Genomic DNA, 18,496 nt, shown 5'->3' on the forward strand with positions numbered 1-18,496 from the left:
TAGCGAGCAAATTGCAACTGTATTCAGGGGAATCCACATTCTTTCGAATGCCTAAATAAAAACAAACATAAAACGCCGACGATCCCAAAAAGAGCAAAACCAAGAAAGGGTACGGAGAGCCTGCCCACTCACTCGTTGTCCCTGACCTCTAGCGCCGCGGTGGTGGCCAGGCGTACTACGCGCTTTACGCCTTTTTCACTGTATGTGGCAGGTTGCAACCACGTGGGCTTTGATCGAGCGGCCGTGCCCTTTTATTCGCCGAGCTGGAGGAACTTCGGTGCACAAAGCTGCGCGCGGAGGTTGAGCTGCGTGTACAAGAAGCCTGTCCGACATGGCTGCTGGCAGGTTGCTACGAGTGAGCAGCTTCAACGTAAGCACATATCTCTTTACATATGCTATTCTCCTGGGCTTCTTAACTTTCGCGAATTATTAAACATTTATAATTGCGATTACTGAATTTGGATGATGTCATGCAAAAAAAGACTTGCACTGGCTTACATTTTGGTTAAGGCAGAAGCTCCTCATATACTGCACCCGGAGAAAATAAAGGAGTCACAATTGATCCGTTTTAGAAAAATACATAATCATTCATTTTCAGCGTCCTGGATACAAACGGCAAGTTTCGCACTGCAAGGGATCGCGGCTTTTACAGGAAAGTCTTTCTCGTCTGGCTCAAAATTGTTCTTTGCTTTTTTTTTCTTTGAAGGTTTCTCACTGCTTTTCTGCCAAACACAGATCAAAAGGAGGAATGTTTACATTGTTTCTATTTCTATGTTCCTGTGGGCACGTGTTTCCAGATGTCAAAATTCTGGTTAAGTTCAATTTGTTTTGTTACATCATGCTTTTAACGCGTAACAACATGGCTCCAAGCTACTGCTTGCACGTCTCAGCCATGATGGTGAACGCGTATAAGGACTCACGCGATCACATTCTAATTCTTAGCATACTGCCGAACCATCCTTGTTCTTAAGGGCTGCCCTGAGACAACAAGTAGTAGAAATCACCTGCTATGGCTGAATGTTTCTTATGTGTGATGCGGGTGTTTACAAATGTTTCAAAACAGCTGAAGTAGTAACACAAACAATGCCGACATTGTAGGTTGCAATCTTGTTGGTGTCTCGCACAGGCATGAAGTAAATACGCTTCACTTTCGGCGAAGTGTATATGCGAACCGAGTAACAAAAAAAAAATGCGAAAACTTTGATCTCGAGTGCGGTTCCATTTAACTATTGACCGCCCAATAAGGAAAAAAAAAAAACTACTGCTTGCAGGATTTAGTGGTACTACACTTTTGCCGTAGCAGAATGAAAAATAATGAGTTGAAGCCACTTGTCGCACCTAAACAACAAAGGTGAACTCGAGAGTGTGACGGAATCCCGTCTGGCCGGGGGGATACATTTCAAAACAAAGAGACGCCGACCAGTAAAACGAAAAAAATTGTATATTGTAATTGTATATTGTATATTGTAAAAAACGTCAATACAATTTTTTTCGTTTTACTGGTCGGCGTCTCTTTGTTTTGAAACAACAAAGGTGGAACATATTCTGTTTCCTCCCACAGTATGCACCATACCACGTGATCACGGAGCAAGGATTCAACGCCCCGGTGAAAGGCGTCTGTGGTGAAATTCTCATCTCGATTGCGCAGTCGCTTAACACCAAGTAAGCAGAGTACTTTGTGTCTCACTTTATCTGAAAGTTTCCACATGCATACATATTTTGCGCATAGTGCGTAGAATATGCTCGACAATGACGACAGTATTTCTATTTCTTGCCGCTAATCCGAAGCTTCTTCTAAATAAACGAATGTCCGGTTGTTACGCTCCGAAACATGGCGGAAAAGTTTTTAAAATTTATTTTGCCCTATCGCAGTCTCGCTTTCCATCGCTAGTAGGCGTCTGCAAACACTCAACCTGGGGACACGATGTACAGAGGCGGCCAAAAGTAAACGGAGCACGCTATTGCCATCTAACATTTTTCACTCGATTCCTAATTGAGAGTGGCAACTGTGGTATGTGCAGGCTAGTAGTAGACGACAGTTCGCTTTCTTATGAACAAATAATGTTTCATCATGTGCTATAGGAAAGGCGAGATTGCAATCAGAACGAAATGGAGTGCCCCATTTACTTATGTCCGCGACTGTACAGCAAGTATACAAACTGTAAAAGTTTTCCGGTGACTCTAACAGCCCCGCCCCCAAGGCGCAGTTAGACTAAGGACCATGACGTTCATCGAGAACGCATAGTTTTTATTCAAACTGCAGTTGAGCCGACTAATGTGGTTCCAAAAATAATGTCAATGAAATAAAGCATTTGATATATATCACAGATGCTAGCAACCGCTTTTGAAGGTAGCAGTGCGGCCGATGGCAGCGTCACTGGCAGTAGCGACAGCCCGCCTTTTCGAAAGCATAACAGAAGACGATTTATGGTTTATGGGGGTTTAACGTCCCAAAGCGACTCAGGCTATGAGGGACGCCGTGTTGAAGGACTCCGGAAATTTCGACCACCGGGGATTCTTTAAAGTGCACTGACATCGTACAGTGCACGGGCCTCTAGAATTTCACCTCCATCGAAATTTGACTGCCACTGCCGTGATCGAACCCGCGTCTTTAGGGTCGCAGCCGAGCACCATGACCACACCGCGGCGCCTATAAGAATGAGAACGTATGATTAAACTGTGTAAGAAATGGTGACTGGATGCAAGAGAAAAAATTGAGGTGCCTGAAGTTTCTTCTACCAAAAATAACAAATGTAACACTATAAAGATGTATAGGGATGATAATGCATGAATAAACTGGGCAATAAATGGTGACTGTTTGCAAGACAAAAAAAAATTGAGGTGTCTCAAGTTTCTTCCACCAAAAGTAACAAATGTAACATCATAGATCGCGATTAGTTTGTACCTAAAGTGTGGTACATCAACTCCAGCGAAGTTTCCGGCTATATAGAAAACCGCAAAGCTCTAACACAACTCGGCGCAACTGTCGGCTGAGGCCAGTCTCTGCCTATTTAAATTATAAATTCCTCTCAAAGCGATTCGGAAATTTTGGATTCCTTGGCTCCATAAAACGCTGAAAAAAAAGCGATGCCCTTGAGTTTAGAACATGGTAAGAGCTGCACATGTTTCCTGTTATTCATGGACCGAGTTTGAGTCATAAAATTGTTCAGAAACTACTCAGAAGGTCGACAAACGTTGACACCGTAGAGAGACATTAGATCACGTGGGCTCTTTTACACGTATAATGTGTAATGAAGGAATTTAGAAAACTTGAAAAACCTGGTTAGTCCCTGTCAAATAGAAGGGAAATAATTTTTTACTTTATTTCCACAGTAACCACATATAGCAAAAATTTATACATGTTGAGGGCAAGATCACCAAGGCTTGTTTTTCCATACACCGCCTCGTTTCGCCACCGCTATTCATTTTCTGTGCTTATGTTCGAACTATAAATTGTGTGAAATTAGTCCCTAGATTGGTTCTTCTCAGCTACACCAGGGCCTCACCTACAATCCGCTCCGGTTTCCTTCGCACAAATAAATGCGTAATCTCTTTCTCTTCTCTCTCGCAGCTACACCATCACATTTCCCCTCGACTCCTTCTGGGGCCTGCTGAAGCCGGACGGGAACTGGACTGGAGTGCTGGGAATGCTGCAACGTGATGTCAGTGATGACAGGAAAAGGAAGGGCTTCCTTCGCTTGCCCACCGTTTCTCTGGCGAACTTTACTGCCGCCTCATTTTCCACTAACGAATTAAAGGTACACTAAGGACCGGTAGGAAAAATAATAAACACAAAGACACCACTCTCACAGAAAGCAGAGAACTTTCCGCTATAAAAGAAAAAAAAACGAAATACAGGCGTTCTTATGAACAGCCGAATTCTCAAGTAAGCTTGCATAGTCGATGCCAAAATCCACGGATCGCGGAGGCTTTGCTACACCACCATTGACTTCAAAACAGTGGCAACCAGTCCTCTGTGTGCACGTCAGGATCTTAGATTGAATATATAAAAAGTGTTTAAATTTAATTTTTAAATGCACAATTTTGTCCTAGGCTGGCGGGAAAGGCATTTCAAAACCAGAAAGATCCAGGAATGAAATGTTTATAAATTATACTGAGATGGGCTGTCCTCAGTGTCTCTTTAAAGCGTAATAGTACGTACGCTTTACCGTGGTGGCTATTAAACAAGGGAAGGTCAATGGGATATGCGTTTACGTGGCGGATTTAACGTTTTCAAGCGACACGGTTTGACCAGTTGGTGACACAGCGCAGTACGCCATAGTATACCATTGTCGAAAAGGAGCCATATAGGCCTCGCAGTGCAGAGCTCTTACAAATGTCCCTGCAGTGGCTGTCCTTATTCAAGTTGAGGACTTCACTTGTTTTTATTGGAGGACTTAACTTTTTTTAGCGCCAGAAAACACCCCAGAAATTTCGCGCGTCTCTTTACTCTTCCTGCCGCCTGAGGCTAAAACTACAGTCAACTGGAGGTAGTCCTTTTGCTGTCAAAACAAGACTGAATCAAAAACAAAACCAGTGGATCTATTAATTTTTGTTACAATTATCTGCGAAGAAAGGGCAAGCGAATATAAACAGCATGGCTTTGGCAGTACTTTGTTTGTTTCTTAATCTGCGTCTTTATATTTTGCCATAAAAGCTGGTGCGGCATCTGAAGAAAGTTTTCAAGTTTGTAGCCCTGAGCCCTGAGATGTGTCGAGTGAGGCGAGAAGTGACTACATGCACATTATTTTTCATCATCGTCTGTGTGCAAGAATTCGTCTCCCCACATGTTTTTGCCGCTGTCTTCAGGAGGCGGACCTTGCCCTGTCGGTGATCAACCCCACAAGCGAGAAGAAAGACGTTGCGGTCGAGTCCGAGACCATCCTGCCCATCGAAATCATGATCCTCGCCGGCCGCCACTCTCTCCACGAGAGCAACATACTCGGCATAATACAGATTTTTCCCTGGGAGGTGAGGGAGCATCCGACGTAGTTCTCAATAGAAATATTTAATTCTACCTTGACGCATGCGACGGAGTGCACGCACATATTTCTTCTTTGCTGCATTGCTGCCCCAAATATGCTGCTATTTGTGAGCCACCATATTAATAGCAACGTTACAGCGCAAATAAAATACGTCGCGGTTTTGTTTCTGGGGCCATTACAATATATACGGACAGTCTATTTCTCCTCGGTTCAATTTTAGTTATTCCTCCTCTGCGTCAGTCACTGAAGTAAGGACGCATGGGACATATTCTTTTTCGTTATTTGTCCACGCAAGGATATATTGTGGACGTGGCGTCGCTGCAGCAAATAACAAAGAGCGAATATGTGTTTGGCGTCTCCATTCGAGGGTAGAACACTGTGCCATAGACTGTTTTGTGCGGATAAAGATAACTTGAAATACATAATAACACAATAATCGATAAATGGCAGACCCGAGCACCAGGCACTCTGCACATGCATCACCAGCCAGGTTCTGCGCTTGAAGCACGCCAGTGATATCGGGAAGAAGCGGTGGTAGTAACCGTCGAACATTTATTACAAAAGGAGAGGGAAGAGAAGACGTACCGCTTAAATTAAATTACGAAGCAGCCGTTATTTTGGACTATCCACGCAGGTTGGCAAAGTGTATGGAGCTCAGAAGGCTATGATGGCATGAGCTGAATAATAAGCGCTGGGGCTCTTCGGGGCTTGTTAGGTTGTTCGTGTTTGTTCAAGGTAAGGGAGGTGGAAACTGCTGTTTTGTTATTATTGGGGCTCATTCGTTTTATATCCGATTTCTTCTTCACAAGAAAGTGCCTGTAAGGCTATAAGAAGATCATGTCGCTAATGGAAGCGGAATAAAATTTAGGTCGTGCAGTTGATATTGAAGTTTACTTTCACGCAGGAATTGACATTTCTGTATTTCGTCAAATGCGTTTTCGGACTACGTGGACACTGCGGATACCTCTGAATTTGTAGAAGTATGGCAGACCGCTAAAACGGTTTCTAACAACGGAGACTTTACTGGTTGAAATAAATTATTAAGTTCCGCGAAAAAAAAGAAAAACAGGAAAGAAGGCGGGCGACAGCGGTCAAGAAACAATCTATTTAAACTCGCCCGCCTTGTAGCGGAGAAAGGAGATCCGCTCGTTTTCGTTTGCCACCGCCAGATGGAAGCAGTCGTTCACATCGCCTTATACTAGTCCTCTGGGAAGCGAAACGCAATGTTTTGTCACTTGCTCGGAAGTCTTTGCGCAAAAATTGCGACTGACATCCACAATAAACGCTTGAAGTGGTTGAGCACAATACAGCAGTAGTAATCCTGCAAGCGCCTCATGTGAGGCTCTTGCAGCGAACCTTTGTCATTTACTGTATTTGCCAAAGGTAACCAGGCTTCCATGAACGTTTAGGAGTGGGCTCTCGGCAGGACGGCGACGTTATGGTCGCCGAATTTGATCGGCCGCAAGGATTTCCTGCGTTACGGAAACCTGCGCTGTCTGCGCCGTCACTATCCTCCTCTGGATGAAAAAAAGTCTCCTGGTGGCATAAGAAGCGCTAACGGCAGCCTGGTCCTTTTTTTGCAAAGAAGGTACAGTCGGGAACAAAAGTCTCTGGACTACGTGTCCGGTAGCTTTGCTATTATTCAGAGGCTGGAGACAACACTTGTGGAGGTGAAAGGCAGAATCTTATTCTTTCATCTCAACAAGTGTGAACTAGCCGGCTAAAAGCAGCGCTATCGGCTTCGTTTGAGGAACGCGTGTCCCAGAGGCTTTTGTCTACGGCTGTACTTGCTAGGACCGCAATTACTGAGATAAAGCCCATCTTAAGTATCGTGCTAGCGCTCACGATTCTGCAAAGTTTAGCAAATAGTATACGGGCACCAGGTCATGGCCACTTAGTGTGTTTCGCAACTGCTTCAAGCAATGCTCTATGAAGCAGCCGTACCACGTTTTCAGTCTCTCTTTCTTGCTGCTGTTGGCGCACAGAGCCTTCAGAACAACACTCTAGCAAATTTGGGTCCGTGGACTTTAAGAGTTTTGCTCATTTTTTTTATGCCAATAGTTTCGGATTCCTCTGGTTGTTACATATATGAGCCAGTATACCGAATCACCAAAAGCAGCGTGCGCTAACAGAACAGCATGCCCTTGCTACTTCGTTGCTTGTGGTGAGCACATGTGACCAGCAGAAGCTGATTCATAGCAGACAACAGAGGAGCCAATGCGTGACTGTTCTTCAAATGCGCATCACTTCTGGCTGCTATGTATAGTACTGGCCCTCTGCGCCATAGGCTGCGGAAACCGAAGCCGAAGCACAAGGAGAGGACAGTTCTGTAGTAAATAAATTAAAATACACCGCGGCACACGTACTCCGGATTTATCTTCACGAAACTTTTGCTTACCGTATTCAGGAAAATAAAGGCCGAACCTGAATATTTCTTGCACAAGGAACTTTTATAAATGTGAAGGCTTAGTTAGTAGACTGATAACCATGTTTTCTTACAATAAATTGGGCTTCAGAAAAAGAAAACAAAGCGGATGTTGAGAACGAATACGGCCACGTGGTCCTCCTGCGTGACGAAATCACTACCACCATTGAAGCGTTACCTAGTCAAATGAAAGATACGCCAGGCGCCTAGCATTGCAGCTGATATGCGGCTGCATAAGTATTGGGATTTACAAGGAGCATTCTCGCTACACTTTATATCTCCTCCATAATTACGTTGTTAAAAAACACGCCTTTACCATAAACCAAAGTCATCAATTTTAATAACTACGCTAGGTAGCATTTTAGAGAGATTAGTAAACAAGCGAACAGCGCGGCCAATTAATAACTACTTTGAAGGGTAAGTCTACATTGCGAAAAGTATACCCCAGATGTGTCGACGAATATTAGCTGTGAACACTTTCTTTCCACTTTATTTTTTAAGAGCAGCGATATAATTCATCGCCGATTGCTAGGAGCACAAACCTCGTTCTTTGCAGGTGTGGCTGCTAGCGCTCTGCGGGCTGGTGACCTCGGCTTTTCTGTGGTCCGTCAGCGACTATGTCCACATGAAGCTCCGCGACGAGACCCATTCTTTCAGTCCCTCGGCCACCTTCTTCGGCCGGATCTGGGCGTTCGTTGAGAGCAGTTTTCAGGAAGGTGGGATGTGGTCGTTTTTGTTGCTCCACGCACCTGAGCTCTCGAGGGCACCATTTGATAGCATAATCTGCAGCGTCGCTCTGAGTACGCTGCTTAGGCTGTTTTTTACAAGCATCCTTATCCTCGGTGTACAAAGCAGCGCTGATTTTCTGAGCTGTATTTTTCCACTTTGCATTTGTTCGCTTTCGCATGGCTTCGTTTTTATCAGGCAACGTCGTATAATAATAATAATAATAATAATAATAATAATAATAATAATAATAATAATAATAATAATAATAATAATAATAATAATAATAATAATAATAATAATAATAATAATAATAATAATAATAATAGTTTTTTGGGGGGAAAGGAAATGACGCAGTATCTGTCTCATGTATCGTTGGACAGCTGAACCGCGCCGCAAGGGAAGGGGTAAAGGAGGGAGTGAAAGAAGAAAGGAATAATAGATGCCGTAGTGGAGGGCTCCGGAATAATTTCGACCACCTGGGGATCTTTAACGTGCACTGACATCGCACAGCACACGGGCGCCTTAGCGTTTTTCCTCCATAAAAACGCAGCCGCTGCGGTCGGGTTCGAACCCGGGAACTCCGGATCAGTAGTCGAGCGCCCTAACCACTGATCGTATCACCCTTCCGTTTCGTTTCGCACTGTCTTTAATTTGAGGTCTGTTTTTAATAAAACCTAATGTGGATTAGCTCAGCTAATCCAGGATATACAAAGCGAAATATGTCGGCGTTCACTGTGTTCAATGGCGCCGGCGTTGACAATGTTCTAGATGGCGATGGCTTTGAGCCAAGAAAGGGAGCATAACTGGCTCCCTGTATTGCGGACGCCTCATTCGTGCTTTGATACATGTGGCGGTGGTGAGAGATGTGGCCTGAATGCATTAGCGCCGACAGCGTTGTGGCTGACATGCGGCACTGCAGCTGTAGCTAGGCCGCAGCGTTCATTTGGTGATAAATCTCACGCGATCAACCATGAACTGCATGCCACCTCCCAGGGACGCAAGGAGGGTGCGCTGCCTATCCAGTCTGCGGAACGCAATCAAAGCAGGCTTTTGCAGTTGGACACCAACGCCACGTACATGAAAGCGAGATTGAGGACTCCACTGGCCCACGGAGCCGGATTCGTGAAAATGAAGGGCCTTAGCTAAGTTGTCAACGCCAATTAATTTTATGAACGCCATTGGCTCACTTGTTTGGTTTTTGAGGAAAGGAATCGGCACAGTAACCGTCTCACATATCTCGGTGTGCGCCCGAACCGCGCTGTAAAGGAAGGGATAAAAAAGGGAGGGAAGAAGAAATAATAATAATTGGTTTTTTGGAGAAAGGAAATGGCGCAGTATCTGTCTCATATATCTTTGGACACCTGAACCGCGCCGTAAGGGAAGGGATAAAGGAGGGAGTGAAAGAAGAAAGGTAGAATAGGTGCCGTAGTGGAGGGCTCCGAAATAATTTCGACCACCTGGGGATCTTTAACGTGCACTGACATCGCACAGCACACGGGCGCCTTAGCGTTTTTCCTCCATAAAAACGCAGCCGCCGCGGTCGGGTTCGAACCCGGGAACTCCGGATCAGTAGTTGAGCGCCCTAACCACTGAGCCACCGCGGCGGGGCAGGGAAGAAGAAAGAGAAAACTGAAAATTGAAAGTTGGATTTTGAGGAAAGGCGCGGCGCTGCGCAGTGGCGGAACACCTGTGGCTCTGTGCTACTAGTGGCTCATGCGCAGTAGTGACTAGGGAGCGAAAGAGAGAGAGAAATGCGCGGCAGCGGCGAAAGTTCAGGCGACGGAGTAGGCGGCGGCCACCTGTGCCATGCGTGACGTCACTCGTGCTCCGACATACGCCGGCTCGCGCGAAGCGCGGTGTTGACTAGCGTAGTGAAGCTATTCGCTTCAATAGTTATTTGCGCTAAGTCTTCTCAACCCAGTGATGCTGCACTCTCAAAGATAGGTAAAGGGTAGCAGCAAGTGATCCTGTTAATACCTTTTCTTGGCCGTTACTGCCTTCTGAGCGCCTCACAAGAAGATATAGCTAGTATCCATTGATGCAATGAGTTAAAAAATTCAGGGGCACTTTGTTGACCTAAAGTGCGGTGAGGCGAAAGCTTTTAGTGCGGTGTTGCTGCTTGTGTCACTGATGTGTGGTTAAGATGGTATTTAAGTACACAATTGTGAACCTTAAATGCTTGAGACACTGGAGGGCAATTGTGAGGCATCCTTCTGATTCGACGCCTTTCTGCAAACACCCTCCAGCGTCCTAGACAAGGAGAACTACCTATGCGTTGGCAGGAAGTAGCGTAGTCGTTAGCACGCTCAACTGCGGAACCGAAGGATGGTGGTTCGAATCCCATCGTGCACAAAGATTTTTTTCTTATCCAGTTGAAAAGTGTCACGGACGGACGGACACTGCGAGTACGAGCCATTAAAGGCTATCGCCTTAAAATGTCCGATAGCATGTATGTCCGGAATGTGTCCGGACCACCTGGAGTCCTTTACCGTGCGCTGACATCGCCCAGCATATGAGCATCTAGCATTTCGCCTCGATCGAAATGCGACCGTCGTGGTCGGTATCAAACCCGCGTCTTTCGGGTCAACAGCCGAAATAACCACTGAGCCACTGCGACGACTGTTCGAAAGAATGCTATAGACAGTTGCATCAGTGGCTGTCAAATTAAAAAGCACAAGGAAAACGTTTGTCGCAACTTGGGGCCCTAAGAAAACCAAGCGAAATATCGAAAAATGCTGGTGATTGCGAGCCCTGAAAAATCAATGCCTTACATCGAAAATCATTTCACGATACCTCCTGAAAGTATGCGCATTTGCCTTGAGGGCCACCAGCTAATTTTGGTGCCATAGGATATGAGCAGCTTTTCATTATTTACAGCACGTTATTATTCCTGCGTAAAGTCAGCGGCATGAAACGTAACACAGCAAGCATTCATTGCTTCTCCATATGTTAAAGGCAACCTGCGCTTAAGTTTGCCGTGTTGATCACATCCCCATAGCACGCAGTCTACTGTGAAGAGCTAGTAGTTTTGGCCCACCCATAGGCCCTTATCCACGTTACATGCTAGTGCTTAGCGGCATGAGCATACGAGCTTGTTAGAAGTAACACTTCGCGTGCGGCAGCTAACTGGGCTACATCGAAAGAAGCTAGACAAATATCGCTACAAGGAAACGTGCGCCTTTAACAGTTCAGAATGACGTCAGGCGTTTATTGCAGCCCCAGCGGCTGAAAGGGAGCAGTTTTTAGGTGTCCAGTGCAACACTTTCAGAGCCGCCTGGGCACTGCAGGTTGCCTGCACCACATATTGGAAAATCAGTTTGTCATTTACTTAGTCGAATACTGGAGAGTTTTATTTTTATCTGGAAATACGGCAGCTGTCGACAAGCCAATGATAGGCACCAGGAAGTTACAGCTCCAGTTGTGATATCTTGCGGGAATTGCCCTCTCTGAGTGGGGAGAAAATTTCTTAAGTCAAGTTATCCTTGTAAATGAAACTTAGATCATTCGGGCCATTTTTTTTCTGAAATCATTGAACGAAATTAGAGGAGATGCGTATGCACGAGTGCACATAAGTCCGGTAATCTGCAATTATCAACGCGTTCAGAAATACACTCGGCAAAATAAGTTGTTTGCAATGGACGTGCTGTGAATGGAAATATTATTAAAGCATCTTTATAAATATGTTTCGTGCTCAGAAAAAAAAAGCGGCTGCTTCACCAAATCTATTATCAACCAAAAAACCTGCGGAAAGTTGACGTTCTCCTTTCTGTTTTGTCAGAGATTGATTGTGGCCGCAGCAAAAGGTTTCATTTCCCGGTTTGAGTTCTGTCTTTTACTGTTTGGCCTTTGTATTTATTACCGTTCAGCTGCACTTCTCGCTTGCACCTATAGACTCCGTCTGGGCTTCGCTTCATGGCTATTGCTCATTACACTTCTACCTTTCTGCGCCTTGGACGCAATACGTTTCTCCGCTTGGTTTGACAAGTAATCATCAAATTTCTGCGTAAACATCATTGATTTCATGTTTCCTACGCCGTCCTTGTCAAATCACTGTAATCGTCCACGCTGCTTTCTGCTCCTGTCCCCATCTCAAAATCTCAAATTCCACAAAAATAATTCGCGGCTTACACAGTACCGAATGGGTACTATAGGGAACGGAAGCGCACTCAAGATCGCCCCAGAATCAGGTAAAGTTCTAATGTGCGAAAATTTGCCTGATTAGATTATTAATTGCTGGTGGGAGGAAGCGGGGAATGAATATTACTTAAAAAGACCTTTGGACTGCAGTGGACTTAACACGGCCCACGGCAGTCATGAAGAATGCAGCGCATGAATAAATAGTATTCGCGTGGGAATATGACGACCACCGCGATTCTACAAAATTAAGACCGGAACACTTTTTGTCCAAAAGAAGATTTCAGAGGCGGCGTCACTCGATGTCGTATTGCGCAGCGGTTCATTTCGTTTTCATTTCATTCGTTCGTGACGTCACTCATGACGGCGGTAACTGGAGGTGGGGAAGCAAGAAGCAAAGCGGCCGATAGTATAGACACGGCCAGTCTGGCCATGGCAGCCGCCATTGGCCGCTCTAATGCCGCTGCGTCCAGCCTGGCCAAGTCATCGGGACCATGCATGCTGAGCCAGTTCGTCACATCATCACCGCACACTTTCTTTATTTCTATTACGAGACGAGATTAACGCTGATGGAACTTGTCAGCCGTGTCAAACGCGTCGTCGGGGTTCCTCATTCGTCAGCGCTGGCATCGACGAGCCAAAAATGACATTGGCGTGGGAGGGTTTATGAAAGTAGTTGGAATTATGGGCATGTTCTGGCTGTGACCACAGTCCACTCCGGCCTATATCCTCGGAAGAAGCAATCAATAATAGTTGAGCAAACGAAATGAAAATTAATTAATATTTGCGTAGCACACGCCCTTAGCTGCGTAACATGATAGCTATTTGCTAGAATTTTTTTCCAAATCATTTCTTTCCAATTTGTCGAACTGGGCTTTGATATAGCAGAACCAACGAGGGTCATCGCTAGCTAAGTCTCAGCCATGACGTCACAGGTAGCCGTTGGCAATGCCAAAGGGGCAGAATAATGATTTGGGAGACGGATCTTTACTGAGCATGCCTCTGTGATGCATCTCTGCGCAACGTTCAATGGCAGCGATTGAAGTAGCTCGTTTACATCGAGAGAGAGTACTGTACTCTGGTTTCAAAGCGTTCGATTGGCTTGACATTGGTTATTTAGTTTGTGTGAACTAGGCAACCACGAAGTTCAGCTTCATTGTTCAGGTAGATGACAAGTACGCGATTTAGTTGCACAGGGTCTGCTTTGTAGCAGCACAGTATTTCTCGGAAGGGCGCATTTTCGGCTGTCTAGGTCACGAGGCACTACTATACAGATGCCAAGCGTGGGAATCGTATTTCAGGTGAAAACTTACCAGCTTCGGCTTTATACGAGATCAACACGCAATCTTCGGGAAACAAAATGCTTTTCCCCAAGGAAAAACGGTTGTCGCTGCCAAAAACGGATGCGCTTATATGAACGCAGCCTAGATTGAAGTGAACGTACAGCCTGGGACAAAAGTCTGTGGACCACGCATTCCTCAAACGAAGCCGATAGCTCGTCTTATAGCCGGCGGCTGGAGACCACATTTGTGACGGTGAAAGTCAAAATTTTCTTCCTTCATCTTCACAACTGCGGTCTTCAGCCGCCGGCTAATAATAGAGCTGTCGGTCTTCGTTTGAGGAACGCGTGGTGCAGAGACTTTTGTCCTCGACTGTACGCGCTGTGAACGGGGCTTTGCAGCGTCGCCCAAAGTGCCGAGTCGTGCCTCCGCTCGTGTCCTGGTCGGTGCTTACTGGGTGGTGGTCATCATCCTGACCACTACTTTCGCGGGCCAGATGAAGGCCGTGCTGATGGTACGCGAGGAGGCCGACCGCATCGACAGCCTGCGGGACCTGTCCCAGAGGCCCCACATGAAGCCGTACTTACCGGCCGGCAGCGCCGTCGTCTCATCCATCAGGGTGAGGGCCGCAGTTGTTTGCTGACGACGCAACTAGCCTCTAACAATCTATACGAGCTTTATTTATCAGTTTAGAGCGTTTTATTCACCTTGCTGCGCTGAGACGAATAACGAATTTGGTTTTTTATCCTGGGGATATGAAGAACACTGTTTTTGTAGCGAAAGATACATTGGCCACGAACTCGCAGCTTCGCCGCGCTCGCATTCCCACCGTGGTCGCACCGCACCACGTGACCAACGACATGAACCACGTGACAACAACTAGCCAGACAACCAGACTAACCTGGGCTTGCAGTCAAGATTAACCAAGGCTAACCAAGCTATGCCTTAGCTTTCGCTACGTATATCATGGCATAGCCGAGCTTAGCCACTGCCAATTTTCGTCCTAATGAGCACTAACTAACGCGCATTACTAATATTAGTTGCACGTAAATGCTCGTCAGGATTTGCGGTATTTGCACATTGAATGAGTCAACGAGATTTACTGTTAGGCTGGAGGTCAAAGTATACTTCACCAACAGGCAGTCGAAAACTGATATGCACGCGGCGTTCATTTCATAGGCTAAATCCGAAACGCGCTGCCCTCAAGGGCAGCCTTTTAGTCATTTCCTTAGTCTCCTTATTTAAGTTTGAAATAGTCAACCTGTAATATGTGAGGTGCACCGAGTCGACTTGGCTTCCATTTTCTGTCATTCTTAAAACAGGACTCAAAGGACCCCTACTACCAGATGGTGTGGCGCATGATTCAGAAATACAAGACTGACCTGCCACCGGCCGTGGTCCTATCGGACGGCTCCATGCTCGAGGTCATACGCGGCAAAGCGGTGGTGATCCTGAGCCGTCCAACGCTGGCCGCCAGAGCCACCGAGGTTTGCGCCAACTCTACTGAGGGAGAGTTCTACGTGGGCCAGGTGCCCACCTTCAAGTTCAACTCGGTCTTCTACTTCAACAAGCGCATGCCCGCCCCCTTGAGGGACGCCATCAACAAACGGTATAAACCCAATGTGCAGAGATGCAGCACCAAGATATGCGTTGAAAAACGACGTCAAAAAGCGCTCTGCGCCTGTGCTCACTTTCCTTTTCTGTGCATCGTTTTCTGCACTTATTTTTACAGTTTTATGTACACGCCAACTGTGCCGGCTCTACGCTTTTGTTCGCAAAAGGCTGGCGGGTCCGTGGAGCAGAGAACACATGCATATTATCATGGGGGCAACAATTTTGACATATCAGAGAGTCTTGCTAGTAATGAAAAATATGATTTCATGTACTAGTAGGTAGGAAGTGTGCATGAAACGCCGCAAACAGCTACTATGACATGCAGGTTTGAGCACTGTGAAAGGGGAGACTTCATTTGCATGCGGATGATTATTAGCTTAACATGGACTTAACTACTGCTTTTGTAAAATCATTTCGGCTTTAATTAAGTTCAGCTCGATAGTAAAATTGAATTTTGCCCTGAATTGCACACTGAACGGTATATTTTATACTGCTGCTATTTATATGCCCCAGCATAACGTCAACGTGTGCCGCCGCAGCCTTCAGCAAGCAGTATTCTACACATGGTTCTGGAGCTCCAGTGATTTTCTCAGACTTGATTTTCTGAAACAGAGCAGAAGACACATTCATTACAATCTTAAGGCGGCTTTAGATGATAAATAATTGAAATTTGCAATTCATTTAATGTGACTGCGGCAGCTTCTAAAATGGCGATGCCGTGAAATGAGCCCCGTTTCAGATGGCGGACCGGCAGCCGAGGGCGAAGCATTTTCATGCGTTCTTGTCATCAGTTCACTGTTTTACGCAACCCCGATAGTTCTCACACACACAAAACAAAACTTGCTCCATGACAAAGGTAACTTCCTACTATCATTACCTGCCCGTACGACAATTTTGGGCAGCGCCGCAATATCTTGAATACCATCCTTTGTGCCTCACGTGTTCTGAATTGTTGAGCCTTTCACGAATTAGCCGCGTGTTTGGACAGCACGCGGACACGGCACTACATTCCGGTACTGACCAGAGGCTGTCGAATGAATGGAACCGAGACATAAAAGCGAGCACGCAGACAGAAGAACCAAGATCCGATCCGTTTCTTACAAAGACTGAAAGACAGCGCGATTTTTTTAACCTTCACAGAATTTCATATTTAAAACTGTGAGAGATCCATTGGCGCGGCCTGTAGAGCTGAACTGCACACCTAGGCGGACATTATGCACATGATGTGAATGAATAATTTAGCAATTAATTAACTGAAATTGCTGAATAAACTCCTTAATTACTGATTTTAGGAGCTAAGGTTATACTGCGAAATTGACGGCAGTCAACACCGAAGGTGAGCTGCGTTTCTAAGTTTTCTAAATCGGCAATGTGGTTTGGATTATCGACTGTCAAAAATACGCATTTCAAAGCTATTGCGATTGGCTTTCCCACGTTGCATATTTAAAGAAATGGCTCCTCTGGCAACTCTTGTACATCACATACAGGCGCCGTTGGTGCGTTTGTTGATGTAGAACAAGTTAACCCCTTTTCGGCGACGATATCACGCGCAGCAACGAGTATTTATAAGCAAGCAATGCGGAAAAGCAAAAAAAAAGCTTTCACATTGCCGATTAAGAAAAATTTTAACATGATTTTAAATTTTCAAAATGTTTACAATTTTCAAACCTTCGATGTTTACGGCATTCATTTCGCAAGATAACGCTCCCACTAAAACAAAGAAAAACGATTTATTAATACAGGTTAATTAATCGTCAAATTAATTACCCACATGGGGCGCATGATGTCAGCCTTACTGTACAAGCCAGCTCAACAGACCACACCGGCGTATCTCTCACAGTTGTTACAATAAAATATATATAAATGCTAAAAAAGCAACGTGCATATCCAACACTATCAGTGGTTTGGTTTATGGTAGTTTAACGTCCCAAAGCGACTCAAGCTATGAGGGACGCCGTAGTGATAGTGAAGGGCTCCGGAAATTTCGATCACCGAGGATTCTTTAACATGCACTAACATCGCACAGTGCACGGTCCTCTAGAAATTCGCCTCCATCGAAATTCGACCGCCGCGGCCGGGATCGAACCCGCGTCTTTCGGATGAGCAGCCGAGAGCCATAACCACACAGCCACCACGGTGGTTCACCATCAGTGGTACATGGTTACTGGGCTATGGTCAAGCTGCAGACAATATGTAAGCCACAAGTGCATAGACACTGAAACGTTAAATGCAACTGAAGCGTGACAAATAACGACGCTTCGCCAATTGACCCCGTGATAATTGCTCGTGCTAGGATTGTTGTTCCGTTCTTAACCTACCGTGCTTCCTAATATGAGCCGCTTTTTTCCCCTCTTCATCTTTGCCCGTGGCAGAATCCTGTGGCTCCGTGAGTGCGGCCTCGTGGAGAAGTGGTGGAAGGAGTCTTCCGGCAACTGGCAGGGCTGCGGCCAAGCGATCAGCGACGGCACGCTCACCTTCGCCGACTTCAAGGACTTGCTTAAGCTGTGCCTGGCCATGCTCGGCTGCGCGTTCCTGGTCTGCCTCGCCGAAGTAGCACTGGGACGAGCGTGCCGCCTGCACAAGCTGCGGAGAAGGCCTCCGCGATCCGCTCCCGCCTCCTAACTGCGTCGCACGCATCAGCTCCTTTCTAGCGTTTTCATTCTTGTCTCGCATATGTCACAATTAGTTTGTTTTATTTATTTCTGCTCATTGAAACGCTAAGTGTACTATAGGATTGCTGGGAAAGAATTCTAGAATACTGCATGTAGGACAATCAGACCTTTAATAAATGATATAAAAGCGCATTCGCAGTAGTGTTTAGATCGTTATATTTTTTTAACTTCTGCTTTATTCTTATGGTCGGTGGATGGACTCGGTGCTTATTTAAGAATTCATCTTCCGGTTTTCTTGGGCGAAAAGCTTTTATAAGTAAGAATATTTTTTTTCGAAGAAATACATCATGTATTGTGCAGGGAAGCGCCACTTAGAGTTAATCTTAGCCTGCATTTTTCTTTCTACGCGAAGCTTGTGTAGCCTTATTAACCCACAAATGGCCATATTAAGAGCTATATTTGCAGAATGAAATCGCACACTCGTAAAAAAAAGTAAAAATGTCGAAGTTAAATAGTCAGGCGATAAGACAAAAATGTAAGCGGAAGTTTAGTTCAAAATTTTGGTTCTCATGATGTGGTAGCTCTCCGCGTTGAATTAGAGGTCAGCGCATCGGGTGTTCCGCGTGCCGACGACAGTGATTGAAGTGCCGCTTTCAGTTCGGGAGAAAAGAGGATCCCATTGCCGGTGCCGTTCATGCATGGTTTCACGCTGAGGAT

General features: G+C 45.7%; 1 protein-coding gene across 2 annotated transcripts; it reads left to right on the forward strand.

Moving 5' to 3' along the window:
• The first annotated feature begins 214 nt into the window (after window positions 1-214).
• Window positions 215-18,262, forward strand: LOC144097128 (glutamate receptor ionotropic, kainate glr-3-like). 2 transcript variants are annotated; one of them, XM_077629911.1, is made up of 8 exons: window positions 215-370; window positions 1,562-1,662; window positions 3,572-3,662; window positions 4,810-4,971; window positions 7,967-8,126; window positions 13,955-14,172; window positions 14,876-15,162; window positions 17,540-18,262. In XM_077629911.1, the coding sequence occupies exons 1-8, from the start codon at window positions 332-334 to the stop codon at window positions 17,787-17,789; spliced, it is 1,308 nt and encodes a 435-aa protein (XP_077486037.1). In that variant the 5' UTR covers window positions 215-331; the 3' UTR covers window positions 17,790-18,262. The 2 variants fall into 2 exon arrangements, with proteins under 2 accessions (XP_077486037.1, XP_077486038.1); XM_077629912.1 differs by having other exon boundaries at window positions 14,876-15,040; window positions 17,540-17,703.
• Window positions 18,263-18,496: the final 234 nt, after the last annotated feature.

The sequence above is a fragment of the Amblyomma americanum genome, chromosome 7 (genome assembly GCF_052857255.1).
Source record: "Amblyomma americanum isolate KBUSLIRL-KWMA chromosome 7, ASM5285725v1, whole genome shotgun sequence".
NCBI classification, from domain to species: domain Eukaryota; kingdom Metazoa; phylum Arthropoda; class Arachnida; order Ixodida; family Ixodidae; genus Amblyomma; species Amblyomma americanum.

Bases quoted from the DNA above. Each gene is read 5' to 3' on its own strand.
- LOC144097128 (XM_077629911.1), top strand. From the start codon at position 332: ATGGCTGCTGGCAGGTTGCTACGAGTGAGCAGCTTCAAC. The intron at 1,663-3,571 runs GTAAGCAGAGTA...TCTCTCTCGCAG, and splicing joins GCGCAGTCGCTTAACACCAA to CTACACCATCACATTTCCCC. The intron at 8,127-13,954 runs GTGGGATGTGGT...GGGGCTTTGCAG, and splicing joins TGAGAGCAGTTTTCAGGAAG to CGTCGCCCAAAGTGCCGAGT.